Below are 19,313 nucleotides of genomic sequence, written 5' to 3'. Positions count from 1 at the left end.
ATGTGTCGGTGGTGGACAATTAATCTTAGTTTTAGATCATGCTGTTGAGCAACACACAAGATTCATAAGTTCATGTGAATCATTCTGATAATCTGATTTTAGTCTCAAGAAACATTTAGGTAACACATTTTTTTCACAGTGTCTGTGACACGTTTAGGCCTACTTCTTGTCATTGAAGCAGTAAATTATGCATAATTACATGAAGCTAACCCTAAACCAAACCTTAACCCTATGCCTAACCCTATCTATAGCCTATGTTGTTAATTAGTGGCTACTCAGTATTCAAATGTATAATTACACTAATTTACACTTAAATGTATAATTACATTTGGTTACACATTGTAACCAAATGTTTCTATAATTTTCTTAATATTTTGTAATATAGGCTATAGGCCAATATATAGGTGGACAGTAAAAAGTACATTTACCTGAGGTAGGCCTATCTGTATTTTACTTAAGTATTATTTTTTCTGGAAACTTTTTGCTTTAACTGTCAAGGTCCTTGAGTAGAAAGTACTGACGTCAGTCAGGGGACGATTTTGGTTGCAGGGGTTGCATTTTGGTTGGAAAATAAAGTCGGGTTGACGTCAGAAGAACCCGACGTCAATCTGACGTCAACATCCAACGTCAGACAGACGTTGGATTTTGGTTGGAAATGAAAGTCGGTTTGACGTCAGAACCCAACGTCTGATTGAGAGTCAGAACCCGACGTCAGATTGACATTGGATTTTGGTTGAAAATGAAAGTCGGGTTGATTGACGTTGGATTTTTGGTTGGAAAACAAAAAGTCGATTCTCATTTTCAACCACAATACAACATCGGTCCAGCGTTGGAGATTGACATCAATTTGACGTTTGATTCTGACATCAACATGATTTTCATATTCAACGTTGGCCTTGGTCTTGTTTTGGAGCACACTAGCTTATAGACAACATATTCATACTAAAAGCCCAAACACTTTTCATAGAGACTTTAAATAGGGCACTATTTCACATATAATTGTCTTTATGACAGTTTTTAATCAATTTTAATGTGTCCTTGCTGAATAGAAGTAAAATATATATATATTTGGCTAACTCTTATAGGGCCTACACACAGACATACAGAAAACACTGACTTCAGCTTCTGTAAGTGACATGTGCATACTGTGTATATATGGAGCTAATAATATGACAAAATGATTTGAATTTGAATTGTGTAAATTTGAATTATTTGCAAGTGTAATCTAACAAAACTGAATTTTAAATAGTTCTGAATTTGAATTTTTTTGGAACGAATATTGAACATCTGAAATTTAACAAACTGAAAGGTTTTTATGGCTGAATTTTATAGACATGTATTTTCAAACAGCTAGTTTTTGTGTTCTGAATTCAAATACTGCAAAATTTCAGTTTAAAAAAATACGGATTCAAGTTTTCAAGATGAAGAAATTCGGAACGTCAAATTCAGTTTTCTAAAATTCAATGTCAAAAATTCAATGTCAAAAATTCAGGTCTTACAGAAAGTAGGTCACAGGGAAGAGTAGATGATCTCGGAAAAGTCGAACAGAGCATTTTGGCCAATTAGGGACTGCAGAAGTTTTCCAGTGCGAACGTGGTGGTTCAAGAGGTTGCCGCTCTCTGACTCTGATCATGATCGCCCGGAGGTAAGTTAAACAAGAATGATTTTGTGTTTGTTAGGTTAGCGTTCTCAGCACGTGATACATTTGTCTAAGCAGTCTCTGGTGTTTGTTTTAAAGTATATTTTGTGTAATATTTTGTGTAAAATTGATTAGAACGCCACCGTGTCTACTACACAGACAGGACGCGAGCGGCGCGAGCAAAACAAAAATGTATTAGTGCAACTTTCATTAAGTAAAATCACCAAAAGCCTTCAACCAAACTGAGATGACCCGGTTTTATACATAATGCCAACATAATGCAATTGTCCTTTCAATATTAAAGTCTTCTCTACTGACTGATGACTGACTCAGTAATAAAGACTGTCTTTGCCGCCCGGACTATTTTTTTTCCAGCGGAAGGTTGAAGGCTTTTGGTGATTTTACTTAATGAAAGTTGCACTAATACATTTTTGTTTTGCTTTATTATGATTATTGAGTGGCAATCGCTTTAGAAAAGCAATACACGGTACTCAAGGCTAGTGCTGTCTTGTGAATAAGTCACGTCTGAAGGGGTTGCACTTGCAAGCACTCTGGTTCGCGTCGTATTCACAATACAGCACCATAGCACACCCTCTCGTACCTTATGCTTACATGTACGACGCAATCTTGACGCTAACCTAGACGCTAACGCTAACCTAACAAACACAAAATCATTCATGTTTAACTTACCTCCGGGCGATCATGATCAGAGTCAGAGAGCGGCAACCTCTTGAACCACCACGTTCGCACTGGAAAACTTCTGCAGTCCCTAATTGGCCAAAATGCTCTGTTCGACTTTTCCGAGATCATCTTCTCTTCCCTGTGACCTACTTTCTGTAAGACCTGAATTTTTGACATTGAATTTTTGACATTGAATTTTAGAAAACTGAATTTGACGTTCCGAATTTCTTCATCTTGAAAACTTGAATCCGTATTTTTTTAAACTGAAATTTTGCAGTATTTGAATTCAGAACACAAAAACTAGCTGTTTGAAAATACATGTCTATAAAATTCAGCCATAAAAACCTTTCAGTTTGTTAAATTTCAGATGTTCAATATTCGTTCCAAAAAAATTCAAATTCAGAACTATTTAAAATTCAGTTTTGTTAGATTACACTTGCAAATAATTCAAATTTACACAATTCAAATTCAAATCATTTTGTCATATTATTAGCTCCATATGTATAGCACTAAATATATTTGGGTTCAATTAAAACGGTTATAATTAAAAAAAAACTACCTATGTCAAAACAATGTAGAAATTCTTAATTTGAGGGGAACTGCTGGACACTCAATATATTGCCCTCATTTGGTTTAGCCTAATACTTTAGATGATTAGTTTAGAGACAAGAATAAACATTTAGTTTAAGAGAGACTGACTCCCTATAAAGAGACATTCTGTTTGCAGGCAAAAGACAGGGCTTTATTTAGATATCTGTTTAGGACATGATCTGCGGGAAAGTAATGTATAAAGTCATCATGTATACATAATTCAAAAGTTAGATCTTTAGACGAGTAAGGCTATTTTGTGACTTTGTTTCAGATACCATTCAGCACTAATAAGGAAGAAAACACAAGGCAACTGTAAGGTTACCAAATAAGGAGAGATTTCAGATAGAGGAGCACAGAGAAGTGCTTTGCAACACTAATAAGGTAAATTGTTTATTATACAAGCAGCTGCCATTGAACCTTGTAAGTGCAGTCACTAGGATGCTTCTTTCACATCAAGACGTTGTCTGCAGCCTCTCAATGTTTCAGACTTGACATGAGAACTACTGCTTTGTGCTTTTAAACTCTTTTAGACATCAAAAGATGTTCACACTTCAAATAACTATAAAAAAAATTTATTCAATATTTTCAGTATCTGTCTCTCCACCATTTCAGTCATGAGTTTTATTTGTATAGAAAATATAAATGGAAACCACTGACTGATTATTATGTGATGGAACGGTGCAGAACCGGCCACATTACAGCCAAGGTGAATAATGCTGTGCTCAGCAATTTCATGTCATCCAGTCCTACTGCTGACTAGTCCATATTCCTGTAGCTGTGGATACCCTTTTTTTAAATGTGAGGCTGGAATATGCAATGGAGAGATCTGAGATGACAATAACTAGCCTACAGTTAGAGATTTCAAGCCATCCTTTATCGCTGCCCAGCACAAAGTGTAATAAATTTAGGCAAAACTTACTTCTGGGTGTCTAAGTAAAAGTACTGTATTTGATATCAAAGCAATCCAGATTGCACATACCATATAGACATACAGATAGGTTAGACTGAAGAGACGCACTTAAAATAAATTCAATAATTTTTATAATGTAGCAGCACCCTCTAATGTTCAAAGAGAGTCATTACAGCACCTCAAAACCATGCACCTGTCACACATGCTATTGTCATGAAACAGAAGGATTCACACAGGTAAAGTAATCAACAGGTTTATTTGCAGAAGTATGTGATGGAAGCAGGTGAGTAACTGATGAATATAGTGTTCAGGATGGATATCTGGATGAATAATGGTCTTTTGAAATGGAGATCGAGGCGGATGAAGGACGCAGATGACTGAAGGCAAATCATGCTGGTAAGGAGTCAGGTTAGGGTTCTTTAAGGTACCAGACAATGGTGAACTGCAGTGGGAAGAGTTATATAGTGCTGGATCATGATCAGTGAAGACTGGTGACAGGTGACAGCGATCTCTGTGATTGGGAAGTGCATGCAGGTGAGGGCCAGAGAGGATGATGGGAAGGAGGTGGTGACTAGCTGGTGACCATGACAGCTATTAAGATCCCATCTGTTGAAACCATGATCTTTCATATTGGTAAGTAGCCTATATTTAAGGCAATTGTTTAAAATCAAAACATAATCAAAATAAATGTGCACAACTATACTTGGCAGTATAGTTAAAACTCAGGGGTGTGAAAATACACATAATAATTTTGGTTTAATATATAATATAGTTGTACTGTATAGTTTATGTTTATTCGTAGCTAAACTTAACTTTCTGCTATAGTGAAGGACATGGAGGAGGTGTCATTACTGTAGGTTACTGTAAAGAGTGTGTTATTATATATACATATTTCATGCTTGTCATTTTTCTGTAAACCAAACTCTTTCCTTTTTAGGTAAAGATCTTTGCTAAAGGTCATAAGCATTTTGTATTCTTGGTAAGAGGAAGGATATTATGTTTTCAGAGGATACATATAGTCTTTGGTGATTCACTACTTCCACATTTTCTCTCACATTCTCGTGTTTTATTTTGGTTTTGAGGCCAACTCTTGCAATTAAGTAGATTTTACTGCTTAGTTTCTAACGGACACTTCTCCAAAACCCTGATATCATCTGTACACAACAACATGTGGTTGTTCTCTGGAAAGTTCTCAGCATCTAGTTATTTCCTGTTAATAATTTTAGCGCTTCAACATAAACTTTTTTCAGTTTTTTCCCATGGCAACATTTCTAATTTTCGTTTTTCAACCAATATAAATATTTTATTTTATTTCAGTTAGCAGAAATGTTTTGATAGTTTTAGTTAACGATAACGACCCAGTTGAAATGCATCTCATCACTTTTGTGACATGCCCCAATTTTACCATTTAATATTTCATTTTAATTAGTTTAATGGGATAGTTCACCCCAAAATGAAAATGTACTGTTTTTTTACTGAAATAATAGATATGAGTGAGAATTTACCAGTTGGCTGTGATTTAGAAAAATATTTATGATGATGCACAATGAATGAATTAAAACAAAAACGTGCAAAGATTTAAAGCTAGTTTATAGAATACAATGGAATATCAAATGAAATTAAGAAGAATTTTGTATTAAACAAAGTAAAGACTATTACGATAAGAGGTAGGCCTATATAAGTTAAAAAAAACATTTATCATACATGCATTCTTGCAATAAATAAAATATTAAATAATATGTTATAAAAAGTAACAGTAAAACAGAATGAATAAAACAGATAACAACATTTGCAGTTCTCACAAGTCACAAACTGGACATAAAATAAAATCCTAAATCTAGTATGTTTCCTTCAAACACCTAAAACTGGTATCACTGTCCAATAAAAGCAGGAACGTGCAATTATAACTGTAAAAGATGATTCCTATTGATTGCCAAAAGTAGCTGCCATGTATCATTCGAATAGCATAAATAATTGGCATGTGCATTCTGTGCTGACAAAACATTATCCTGAGTGGCTAAGCATTTACATTTGTGCTGTAAAGTGTCACAGTTAATCCTTCTGTGGGTACTTGGAGCCTGCTGTATATGTGGGTAAACCTGTATGCATTGAGATCCAATGGTTGTAGTTGGTGACTTTTGTATAAACACCCGGGTTAAGCTTTTCTGCACACTCTTTTCCCCAGCTAATGATACCGAAAAGGAACATGGTGTGATTTACTTCACACACTAGAGGCCCTCCTGAGTCACCCTGAAAGCAGAAAAAGTCAACACATTCATATGTGTATTTCTTACCGTTTTATGAAGATATATTGCAATTTAATTTGTCAGGGCTAAATTTCCTATTTATCCGTCATTGGTCAAATATTTTCTTGTTTACCTGGCAAGCGTCTTCCTCCCCGTCTCTACCAATTGCGCACAACATGTTCTCGTTGACCTCGTCCTTACTGTAATACTTCTGGCAAGCATTCTGGGAAATAAGCATCACTTGAGCCTGTTTCAGATGTCGAGAGAACTCAAAGCCATCTTTAAAAAAAAAAAAAACAGATAAAAAGTAATGACATGTTACATTTTATCTCACATATTTACATAGTTCTGGTCCTGACATTCTACATTGACGTCCAGAGTGACAAAATGACATCACTAAAATGTCTAGCTGCTAGATTTTTAGAGATCCCGTACAGTATGTCATATCACAATTATAGTTTGTGTTATAGTTCATATCATAGAACAAATTTGTGGACACACCATGTTGCCCTCATATCTTGTTGTCGCAGGAAAGAGATCATTGTTACTGTTTTAGGATACACTATCAGCATACAGTCTAATGTGACATCTTACCCTTTTGATGCCTTCCATAGCCAGCAATATCACAGTAGAATCCTGTGGGAAGCATCTGCTGGAAAGGGGGAAGACATGCGGTTCTCACAGAGTTTGTCCTCACTGCGCATTGTCCATTGCTGCCCACTATCTTCAACAGGGCTAAAGGAAGTGATTTACACTTTTAATTGGTGGAATAATACAATATAAGGCATTAAAGGCAAATAGTCAAATATAATGCAAACTTACCCATGTCATGATTAAAGTTTTCAGTTGTGTAGTCAAAGTCCTCATGGACCACAAGTTTGCTCACTGTGAACCGCTGCTCTTTGTCAGAGTTGGTTTCATTGATGGCATTCTTTCCCAGAATGACAGAGTATCTCTCTTTTTTAGTGTCCTTACTATTCAAAACAAAGAAACAATACAATTATATATATATATATATATATATATATATATATATATATAAATTACACCAATGCAATGGCACTACATTATGCATTAAGCAGTTTTATTGCACAGCACTCTGGAATACTTGATTCTGATCACAGCACTCAGTGGTTTGATATTTCCTAATATTTGCTGTTGCCAAACTTCTTGGTTCCGATTTTTCCTGAATCGGCACTAATTTGATGTCTCTTGTATTACATCACCAACTGGCAGCATCTTACTAGTGAAATTGAGCCCAGAGAACTCTATTATTAACACTACTGTAATACAGTTGCAGTGTTCGTCTATTGATAAGCCAATTGTTTTGTACGTTGTAGTGGACTATTTATTCTTAGCGGAAGCTTTAGGATAATATTTTAATATTTGAGATACTGTCAGCTGGTCATTAAGCTACTGCTAAAATAAACCGGATAGGCTGATACGAGACCCTGACTCTGGAACAGACTGTACATTAGCTTACATAACGCTCAAATAAGGTCAAACTCTTCAGTTAACAACAGGTTGACATACCCAGCAGGGAAGCAGTGGGCTGCAGTGAGGACCCAGCATGGAGCAATGAGGGTTCCTCCACAAATGAACCCAGCTCCTCTGAAGATAGCTGCCATCCAAGGCTGTGACTCAACACTTGACCTTGATCCTCCTATTATCTTTGTAATGCGGTTTAAGCGTCGCTCCCCACACGTTGATTCTGATTAATACATGAGAAACATCAGAAACATGAAGTCTGTGAGGAGAGATAATTTTCTAGGCAGTGCACAAGGAAAGAAACAGCATCCCATGCAGTTATGGGGTTTTCCTAACATCGCCATTGAATTATTTTGGATTTTTGCTTAGAAAAATTAAACTGATCAAATTGTTACCTGTGTCCTGCTTTGATGGGACAGGTGTTGGTGGACTCTTGGCTGCATGAGCAATAATAGGTCATATTAGTCAATCTGCTATCAATATTACCCATGACCTAAATAAGCAAAAGAGATGGACTTCTACTTACTCGGCTTCGTTTCCATGCGGGGGATGTCACAATATTCCCGTACGTAGCGGTTTCTTTTCCTTACAAAGCACCATGGCTGAATCCTGTTATTTGGATTTCTGAAAAAGCAAAACATTCAGAGGTCAGAGGTTTCATCAGCCTTTTTAATATAATAGTGTCAGCATAATAATCTTTGTTTTTACACTCCATAAATGGGGAACAGAAATATTAATGTAAATATAGAATACCTGCAGAAGTTATGGTAGCAGTTTCTGAAGGAGGTGTATCGTTTTGGGATGGAATTCCACTGCACACACATCCGTCCATTGACTGTCACTGACACTTTGCCTCTGTATGTACTCTCATCCCTTCCATCAAGTATGCACTCATCTGAGAATAGACAAGTTATGAATAAACCTATGTTCAAATGCTACAAATACAACTTTATGTTGCATCAATTAACATTTTCTTGGAAAACTTTAATCTAATCTGACAAAATCAAGAGTTTTACCTTCTCCTGGAGTAAAAAAGTTTTTCCTCCAAGGGTTTTTAATCTAAAAACAGAAATATAAATATTAGCTGCGTGGGAAAAAAAGGTTGATTCCATTTAAAGACCCAGTAGGAAGTAGGAAATTTCACTTCTGTTTTGTTTTTCCACTTACTGCATCAGTTAAGCTCAGGGCGCATGTCAACTGTAATATTCTGAGAATAAACATCATCTTGACCGCAAACCAATGTTTTCCTTTTTTTGGAGATCCTAAAAACATTTAGAAGAAGTGAGCTATATATTTATAAGAAACATCTCTAAAAGAAAAGACACATGCTCTTTAATCACATGCACATTTGTACAGTATTTCAAAAGTATATAAATAAACAAGTTTTGCCAAGAAAATATTGAAATCATATGACTTTGCAGCACTGACTCTGCAAGCAAACAGGCATAAAATGTTACTATAAGCCCACCATGAACAGGTATTCATTGTTCAATATATTACACAAATAAAAAGTGCTCCTGCAGTACTTTTGAATTCATTTTTGGCACATTTCAAATATGTTAAAATACTCTGATTTTGACTTTTCATGAATTGTATTTGTATCCTTAAGTGTAGTTAAAAAATGTTTTACTTCATATATAGTGCCCTTACATACATTACTAACATAAAGTTTTTTGTTGCCATCTATGGTTCTATGAAGAAATGTTAACATACGGAAGCTTTCCATTACGCTTAAGGTCATTTGGAAAAAGTTTAGTTAAATTATTAAATTGTCCTGCACACTATTAGGGGGAAAAAAAGGTTATTTTATGAACTATTCACTGAAAGGTTCTTTGGGGGAAACCTTTCTTTTTAAGAGTGTAAGATAAATTAAGTAAGATAAATATGAATTAATTCATATTCTCACATTTTAGAAGAATAGGTACTGTATAGAACCTTAAAGAATTCTATCAGGTGCTTCATTTATACCTTTTACTGGTTTCTATCATGGGATGATTTTATGGATTTAGTTTTAATTTATTAATTAATTAATTTTGATTGGATTTTTATTTTTATTAAATTTGATGAAATAAACAGCTTGTAAACCTTGAAAGTTAAACATGAAAGTGTTATGCAATAATTTAAGACATTTCTCCTTATATAGAACTTTTATAAAAGGGCATAAAGGGTTCTTTAAAATTGAGTCAAGAACCCTGGAGTTTGAAGTGTATAAATCAAGTCAATGAAAAAGAGTTGAACATGAAAAATTTGTGTAAAAAAAAAGCAAAGCAGAACCAGAAAAGTGTTTTTGGTGCTTACCTTTCTGATAGTAGAGACAGCAGATGTTGCTGTGTGGAGCAGAACCAGGCTTACTGAGCACTCGCTGTCATGTGCTTGTTAGTGTTCCTTGATTTATAGTGACGACGAGTCCATGATTGTCTGAGGGGGCCTGGCCTCAGGCAAACTGGCATGCGCTGTGTGGTAAACACTGAGATTGTGGGCAATGCTTTTTGCGGAAGCTCGTATGTGACTCAATTACTCAAAACCTCCTTCATTTTTTTACACGTTAAAGAGGAAATATTCCTAATAGGGACTTTGCCCCTGAAGCAATGACAATCATTGTGGTTTTTAAATTGCACTGGCTATTTCACAACATGTCATAAATTAATGTGAAAGCTAGTAAAAATGGGTATCTGCAAGGGTTAATATTACTCTGTAAGCTGTCATGGTATATAATATAAAAAAGAACTATTAATTAGCAGATTAAATAGCAGATTAATTAGATATCCAAACAGATGTTGTGTGTTGTGTCACATGCATCTGTGATTCATTATCATCATTCATCTGTTTGCCATGGTAAGTCAATTTTAACTCAGAATGGAACTATTTTTAAAATTGCTGTAATCTTGCATTTCGTCATTGTTTCCTAACATCCGGAGCCATTCACATATTTTTACTCTCTGCCCCATGCATGCCACTGTTTGCCTGATGTATCAAAAAGTTGAAATCTTGGGCTTTTCTGTGATATAATTTTTTTTGTAATTTCTTAGGCACCAAACATGATAATGATTTTTTTTAAATCACTCAAAAACATTTTTTTCCTCAGTCTCAGACGATTAATCATATGATTATGCAAAACTGTTGTAGCATCCTGTGAGATGTATATGCAATAAATGAGGGGGGTTTCATGAATGAGAGAGCCAGAGGAGATGATGTCACTCTTTTATCTCTTTAAGAAACGGGCAGACGTTTAAGAAATGTTCAGACACGTGTTTCCTGTTCAACACGCTACTGAACTTCCAGTGTTGCTGATATTTTGGCTTCTGTGATGATAAGATCTGATATTTCAGCTAAATATTTGCATCACCTTTTATGATGCTGTGCATCAAGTCTGAGTGACTTCTTTTGTAGAAACCTATGGTAGAAACCAACATAATGTTGCATTTTCAGAAAGTTTAATCCTATAGTTTTGAGCACCATCTCCTGGACATTGATGTTAATGTTCACTCATGCTTGTACATCGTGGGTGTGTGGTACAACCACATGTTGACTTTACAGATTAGTTTTAGATCTATTTAGTTATTTCTATCTGCTACAAAACAATCTGCATATATTTATCTTTGACATGATTGACCAAAAACGCAAGCAGTTTCGCAGATTTTTAAAAAGTAATCTGGCAGCCTGGGTGTAAAATGCAAAACACAATTAAATATATAAATTTGGAAGGAAGTACTGCTGAACAAATCCTACTAAAATGTAAATTCTGACCATTGGATAAAGATCATAGTATACTGAAATGTTATACATCCCTAAACAGAAAGCATGATCTACAGTAGAAGAACATCTCTTCTTCAATGTCAAAGATATAGAGCAATCACAGTCTTAAAAAAGGCAGTAAAAACATGGTTTTAAAAGAAAGTAGTAGTAGGGGAGAGCGGGGCTGGTTGGGTCAAGGGTTGGTTGGCACACAGTTCAATTCCAGTACACCAGAGGGCGCTGCCACAAAAATCTGACATTAAAATGACTGCCCTCTTGACCTGAACACACCTATTTACTAAAATCATTGAACTTTCACCAACTGTTGAGGTGAGGATAACTTTTCTATTTTACTGTGTTAAAACAAAAAAAAAAACCTTCTCCCCACTAAATACATTTTAGAACTATGATAGATAGAGATAATATAAAATGAAAGGATTTCAGTTGATATAGATAGGATCAGCTATATTTTGATATGAAATTTAAAAGTCTCTGATGAGTGATGCTATGTGGCTAACATAATTTCAGTAAAGAGGTGTGTCCTAATGTGGGTGGGGTTGGTTGACACACTGATTTGGGGGTTGGTTGGCACATGTGTCATTATAGCCAATTGGTTATAAATGTATTAATTTATGCATTTTACATATGTTAAAACATTATATATATATATATATATATATATATATATATATATATATATATATATATATATATATATATATATATATAAAGACTTTATATAATAATAATACTATTATATGTTGTATATTTATAAATACAGGTGCTGGTCATATAATTAGAATATCATCAAAAAGTTGATTTATTTCAGTAATTCCATTCAAAAAGTGAAACTTGGATATTATATTCATTCATTACACACAGACTGATATATTTCAAATGTTTATTTCATTTAATTGTGATGATTAAAACTGACAACTAATGAAAATCCCAAATTCAGTATCTCAGAAAATTAGAATATTATTTGAGACCAATACAAAAAAAAAGATTTTTAGAAATGTTGGCCAACTGAAAAGCATGAACATGAAAAGTATGAGCATGTACAGCACTCAATACTTAGTTGGGGCTCCTTTTGCCTGAATTACTGCATCAATATGGCGTGGCATGGAGTCGATCAGTCTGTGGCTCTGCTCAGGTGTTATGAGAGCCCAGGTTGCTCTGATAGTGGCCTTCAGCTCTTCTGCATTGTTGGGTCTGGTGTAGCCTACAGAACTAGACTGAGAGACCATTTAAAGGCCCTTTCAGGTGTTTTGAGTTAATTAGCTGATTAGAGTGTGGCTCCAGGTGTCTTCAATATTGAACCTTTTCACAATATTCTAATTTTCTGAGATACAGATTTTGGGGTTTTCATTAGTTGTCAGTTATAATCATCAAAATGAAAAGGAATGTACACTTGAAAAATATATCAGTCTGTGTGTAATGAATGAATATAATATCCAAATTTCACTTTTTGAATGGAATTACTGAAATAAATCAACTTTTTGATGATATTCTAATTATATGACTAGCACCTGTATACTATACAAACTGTATTTGTTTTTGGTTTGGTTAAAAATGGGCAGAAATTCTTTTGAATGTTATTCTGCATCTGGTTTGAATTAAATGGTCAAGTTCTTTTTATATTTGTCACCTCATTCTTTGTAACTATAGCATCTGTGCCAACCAACCCCATTGCATGTGCCAACTAACCCCCATACTGGGGCTGGTTGGCACAAGTGCACAACATCACTTTAATGATGAATAATTTTTTTTTAGGAATAATTTGTGAACATTAAATGTACCTGTTGAGTAGCTGAGATCTTAACCTTTCAGTTGTTACTGGTTAGACTATTTTAACATATAGCATGACTGAGAAATATGACAGAGAGTGAAAAGTGTGTCAACCAACCTATTTCCCCTATTTGTTAACTAATCCCAATTTTTTCCCAGACATGAAAATATCCAAATGACGTGTCATTAGTAACCCCTTTGAAATATACAGTGTATATATATATATATATATATATATATATTTTATGGAAAGATGTTTGAACAATTGTTTTATGGTCGGTCACGATTGTAACTGGTGGGATAATTTGTCTTAAACAAAATTAACATATTTCTGCAGTCATCAAAATTATGATATATACATTTAGATATATATACTAGTGCAATGCCCGTGCAAAATCTGTTTTTGTGTGTTTTTAGTAATTGTTGGTTTGGTATGTTTGAGTTGCTGAATAGCCTAGGCTACTATTACACAGGAGCCTAAACTCTGCGAAAACGATAATGTTAAGCGCACCAGAATAAAATATAATATTCAGAATTAAACAGTGTAGTTGACTTTCAGATTCAGTTAACATCCACAAATGAATAAGGGTGACGATTCAGGGAGCACACAGTGAACACTCAGTGTGCAGTATGGAGGGGGAGTGGCCACTCAGTGTGCAGTGTGAGAGGGGGAGTGGCCACTCAGTGTGCAGTGTGAGAGGGGGGGTGGCCACTCAGTGTGCAGTGTGAGAGGGGGAGTGGCCACTCAGAGTGCAGTGTGAGAGGGGGAGTGGCCACTCAGTGTGCAGTGTGAGAGGGGGAGTGGCCACTCAGTGTGCAGTGTGGAGGGGGAGTGGCCACTCAGTGTGCAGTGTGAGAGGGGGAGTGGCCACTCAGTGTGCAGTGTGGAGGGGGAGTGGCCACTCAGTGTGCAGTGTGAGAGGGGGAGTGGCCACTCAGTGTGCAGTGTGAGAGGGGGAGTGGCCACTCAGTGTGCAGTGTGAGAGGGGGGGTGGCCACTCAGTGTGCAGTGTGAGAGGGGGAGTGGCCACTCAGAGTGCAGTGTGAGAGGGGGAGTGGCCACTCAGTGTGCAGTGTGAGAGGGGGAGTGGCCACTCAGTGTGCAGTGTGGAGGGGGAGTGGCCACTCAGTGTGCAGTGTGAGAGGGGGAGTGGCCACTCAGTGTGCAGTGTGAAGGGGGAGTGGCCACTCAGTGTGGAGGGGGAGTGGCCACTCAGTGTGCAGTGTGAGAGAGGGAGTGGCCACTCAGTGTGCAGTGTGGAGGGGGAGTGGCCACTCAGTGTGCAGTGTGGAGGGGGAGTGGCCACTCAGTGTGCAGTGTGAGAGGGGGAGTGGCCACTCAGTGTGCAGTGTGGAGGGGGAGTGGCCACTCAGTGTGCAGTGTGAGAGGGGGAGTGGCCACTCAGTGTGCTGTGTGGAGGGGGAGTGGCCACTCAGTGTGCAGTGTGGAGGGGGAGTGGCCACTCAGTGTGCAGTGTGGAGGGGGAGTGGCCACTCAGTGTGAGAGGGGGAGTGGCCACTCAGTGTGCAGTGTGGAGGGGGAGTGGCCACTCAGTGTGCAGTGTGAGAGGGGGAGTGGCCACTCAGTGTGCTGTGTGGAGGGGGAGTGGCCACTCAGTGTGCAGTGTGGAGGGGGAGTGGCCACTCAGTGTGCAGTGTGAGAGGGGGAGTGGCCACTCAGTGTGCAGTGTGAGAGGGGGAGTGGCCACTCAGTGTGCAGTGTGAGAGGGGGAGTAGCCACTCAGTGTGCAGTGTGGAGGGGGAGTGGCCACTCAGTGTGCAGTGTGAGAGGGGGGGTGGCCACTCAGTGTGCAGTGTGAGAGGGGGAGTGGCCACTCAGTGTGCAGTGTGAGAGGGGGGGTGGCCACTCAGTGTGCAGTGTGAGAGGGGGAGTGGCCACTCAGAGTGCAGTGTGAGAGGGGGAGTGGCCACTCAGTGTGCAGTGTGAGAGGGGGAGTGGCCACTCAGTGTGCAGTGTGAGAGGGGGGTGGCCACTCAGTGTGCAGTGTGAGAGGGGGAGTGGCCACTCAGAGTGCAGTGTGAGAGGGGGAGTGGCCACTCAGTGTGCAGTGTGAGAGGGGGAGTGGCCACTCAGTGTGCAGTGTGGAGGGGGAGTGGCCACTCAGTGTGCAGTGTGAGAGGGGGAGTGGCCACTCAGTGTGCAGTGTGGAGGGGGAGTGGCCACTCAGTGTGCAGTGTGAGAGGGGGAGTGGCCACTCAGTGTGCAGTGTGAGAGGGGGGGTGGCCACTCAGTGTGCAGTGTGAGAGGGGGGGTGGCCACTCAGTGTGCAGTGTGAGAGGGGGAGTGGCCACTCAGAGTGCAGTGTGAGAGGGGGAGTGGCCACTCAGTGTGCAGTGTGAGAGGGGGAGTGGCCACTCAGTGTGCAGTGTGGAGGGGGAGTGGCCACTCAGTGTGCAGTGTGAGAGGGGGAGTGGCCACTCAGTGTGCAGTGTGGAGGGGGAGTGGCCACTCAGTGTGCAGTGTGGAGGGGGAGTGGCCACTCAGTGTGCAGTGTGAGAGAGGGAGTGGCCACTCAGTGTGCAGTGTGGAGGGGGAGTGGCCACTCAGTGTGCAGTGTGGAGGGGGAGTGGCCACTCAGTGTGCAGTGTGAGAGGGGGAGTGGCCACTCAGTGTGCAGTGTGGAGGGGGAGTGGCCACTTAGTGTGCAGTGTGAGAGGGGGAGTGGCCACTCAGTGTGCTGTGTGGAGGGGGAGTGGCCACTCAGTGTGCAGTGTGGAGGGGGAGTGGCCACTCAGTGTGCAGTGTGAGAGGGGGAGTGGCCACTCAGTGTGCAGTGTGGAGGGGGAGTGGCCACTCAGTGTGCAGTGTGAGAGGGGGAGTGGCCACTCAGTGTGCTGTGTGGAGGGGGAGTGGCCACTCAGTGTGCAGTGTGGAGGGGGAGTGGCCACTCAGTGTGCAGTGTGGAGGGGGAGTGGCCACTCAGTGTGCAGTGTGAGAGGGGGAGTGGCCACTCAGTGTGCAGTGTGAGAGGGGGAGTGGCCACTCAGTGTGCAGTGTGAGAGGGGGAGTGGCCACTCAGTGTGCAGTGTGGAGGGGGAGTGGCCACTCAGTGTGCAGTGTGAGAGGGGGGGTGGCCACTCAGTGTGCAGTGTGGAGGGGGAGTGGCCACTCAGTGTGCAGTGTGAGAGAGGGAGTGGCCACTCAGTGTGCAGTGTGAGCCAGAGTGGCCACCGGCCAGAGCAGCAAAAGCCAATGTGTGCTTCTTTTACCGATATATTTAACGATATCAGTGTTGCCAGACGTACGATAATTATCGTATTTGTACGATAATTTTGACCTCTGTACGATGTACGATCAATAATGAAAAAAATCCCATAATGTACGATAATTAGTTGCTCTGATAGTGGCCTTCAGCTCTTCTGCATTGTTGGGTCTGGTGTAGCCTACAGAACTAGACTGAGAGACCATTTAAAGGCCCTTTCAGGTGTTTTGAGTTAATTAGCTGATTAGAGTGTGGCTCCAGGTGTCTTCAATATTGAACCTTTTCACAATATTCTAATTTTCTGAGATACAGATTTTGGGGTTTTCATTAGTTGTCAGTTATAATCATCAAAATGAAAAGGAATGTACACTTGAAATATATCAGTCTGTGTGTAATGAATGAATATAATATCCAAATTTCACTTTTTGAATGGAATTACTGAAATAAATCAACTTTTTGATGATATTCTAATTATATGACTAGCACCTGTATACTATACAAACTGTATTTGTTTTTGGTTTGGTTAAAAATGGGCAGAAATTCTTTTGAATGTTATTCTGCATCTGGTTTGAATTAAATGGTCAAGTTCTTTTTATATTTGTCACCTCATTCTTTGTAACTATAGCATCTGTGCCAACCAACCCCATTGCATGTGCCAACTAACCCCCATACTGGGGCTGGTTGGCACAAGTGCACAACATCACTTTAATGATGAATAATTTTTTTTTAGGAATAATTTGTGAACATTAAATGTACCTGTTGAGTAGCTGAGATCTTAACCTTTCAGTTGTTACTGGTTAGACTATTTTAACATATAGCATGACTGAGAAATATGACAGAGAGTGAAAAGTGTGTCAACCAACCTATTTCCCCTATTTGTTAACTAATCCCAATTTTTTCCCAGACATGAAAATATCCAAATGACGTGTCATTAGTAACCCCTTTGAAATATACAGTGTATATATATATATATATATATATATATTTTATGGAAAGATGTTTGAACAATTGTTTTATGGTCGGTCACGATTATAACTGGTGGGATAATTTGTCTTAAACAAAATTAACATATTTCTGCAGTCATCAAAATTATGATATATACATTTAGATATATATACTAGTGCAATGCCCGTGCAAAATCTGTTTTTGTGTGTTTTTAGTAATTGTTGGTTTGGTATGTTTGAGTTGCTGAATAGCCTAGGCTACTATTACACAGGAGCCTAAACTCTGCAAAAACGATAATGTTAAGCGCACCAGAATAAAATATAATATTCAGAATTAAACAGTGTAGTTGACTTTCAGATTCAGTTAACATCCACAAATGAATAAGGGTGACGATTCAGGGAGCACACAGTGAACACTCAGTGTGCAGTATGGAGGGGGAGTGGCCACTCAGTGTGCAGTGTGAGAGGGGGAGTGGCCACTCAGTGTGCAGTGTGGAGGGGGAGTGGCCACTCAGTGTGCAGTGTGAGAGGGGGAGTGGCCACTCAGTGTGCAGTGTGAGAGGGGGAGTGGCCACTCAGTGTGCAGTGTGAGAGGGGGGGTGGCCACTCAGTGTGCAGTGTGAGAGGGGGAGTGGCCACTCAGTGTGCTGTGTGGAGGGGGAGTGGCCACTCAGTGTGCAGTGTGGAGGGGGAGTGGCCACTCAGTGTGCAGTGTGGAGGGGGAGTGGCCACTCAGTGTGCAGTGTGAGAGGGGGAGTGGCCACTCAGTGTGCAGTGTGAGAGGGGGAGTGGCCACTCAGTGTGCAGTGTGAGAGGGGGAGTGGCCACTCAGTGTGCAGTGTGGAGGGGGAGTGGCCACTCAGTGTGCAGTGTGAGAGGGGGGGTGGCCACTCAGTGTGCAGTGTGGAGGGGGAGTGGCCACTCAGTGTGCAGTGTGAGAGAGGGAGTGGCCACTCAGTGTGCAGTGTGAGCCAGAGTGGCCACTGGCCAGAGCAGCAAAAGCCAATGTGTGCTTCTTTTACCGATATATTTAACGATATCAGTGTTGCCAGACGTACGATAATTATCGTATTTGTACGATAATTTTGACCTCTGTACGATGTACGATCAATAATGAAAAAAATCCCATAATGTACGATAATTTCTGAATTTTGTGACACTTCAATCGGAGGTCATTGTAACCATAGTGCTTCTATACTCATTGAACTAGCTGTGGATCTACGTCATGATTGTGAGGAGAAAGTGAAGGTGAAAGAGAACGGCAGAGAGGAAGAGAGCGAGAGACCTTGCGTGTGTGCCTCATGAAAGCTACATCCCCCGTCAACAGTCAACTCCCAAACTTGGCTCTGCATACTCGTGCCCGTTGCAAGACACCTGTCAAGTTTGAAATCCATCGGACTAACGGTTCGAGAGATATTCGATTAACAGACAGACAGACAGACAACATTCCTGCAATTTATAGATAGATAATAGGCCTATAATCCATATATATATATGTATAATTTTGATGACTGCAGAAATATGTTAATTCAGTACACATTATCCCACCGGTCAAAATAGTGACTGACCATAAAACACAATTTTTCATACACTTTTCCATACATTTAAAAAATATATATTATTTTAAAATTTATTTGAAATAATAATTATTAAAATTATTATATAAATATCTTAGCCTAGTTATTAACACATTTTAAACTGTTTCATCACATGCTAGGGTTACGATTATATAAAAACCTTTATACAACACTAATAAAAGAGAAAAAAATACAATCTTCAACGCATTTCAAAATTGTTACTTTATTGTAACATATTATCATAACATTGTTATATTAGTGCAACCAGTATTAAAATTTTGTAACTTATTTGTAACATTTTTATTTTTTTTATTTAGTGCATTATTCACTGTAAAATTGTCTTTGCAACAGTTTAGTTGAACCTTCTCTAACAACTGCAATTGGATAGTTCATTGTAAGTATAGGCCTATGTATACCGAAATTCACTGTATTATCCCACCGATCACAATTGTTGCCGTCAACATGTTTACTGATTCTATGACCACACTCA

General features: G+C 39.2%; 2 protein-coding genes across 2 annotated transcripts in view; one reads left to right on the top strand and one right to left on the bottom strand.

The window, feature by feature from the left end:
- Positions 1-19,313, top strand: part of LOC130089651 (glutathione S-transferase omega-1-like) — a 220,928-nt gene that overhangs the window by 182,252 nt on the left and 19,363 nt on the right. The window lies entirely within an intron of this gene.
- On the bottom strand, positions 5,504-8,827 carry plaua (plasminogen activator, urokinase a). Its single transcript, XM_056257073.1, has 10 exons — positions 8,723-8,827; positions 8,572-8,614; positions 8,309-8,450; positions 8,082-8,179; positions 7,951-7,992; positions 7,601-7,778; positions 6,890-7,041; positions 6,662-6,802; positions 6,201-6,346; positions 5,504-6,071 (listed from the first exon to the last, which is right to left on the bottom strand). Exons 1-10 carry the CDS (start codon positions 8,825-8,827, stop codon positions 5,874-5,876), a joined length of 1,245 nt encoding a protein of 414 aa, XP_056113048.1. The 3' UTR covers positions 5,504-5,873.

The sequence above is a fragment of the Rhinichthys klamathensis genome, unplaced genomic scaffold, assembly GCF_029890125.1.
Source record: "Rhinichthys klamathensis goyatoka isolate OS25496 unplaced genomic scaffold, OSU_Roscu_1.1 h1tg000135l_1, whole genome shotgun sequence".
NCBI lineage: Eukaryota > Metazoa > Chordata > Actinopteri > Cypriniformes > Leuciscidae > Rhinichthys > Rhinichthys klamathensis.
The sequence above is the reverse complement of the archived record's forward strand: the minus strand, read 5'-3'. Positions and strand labels throughout refer to the sequence as shown.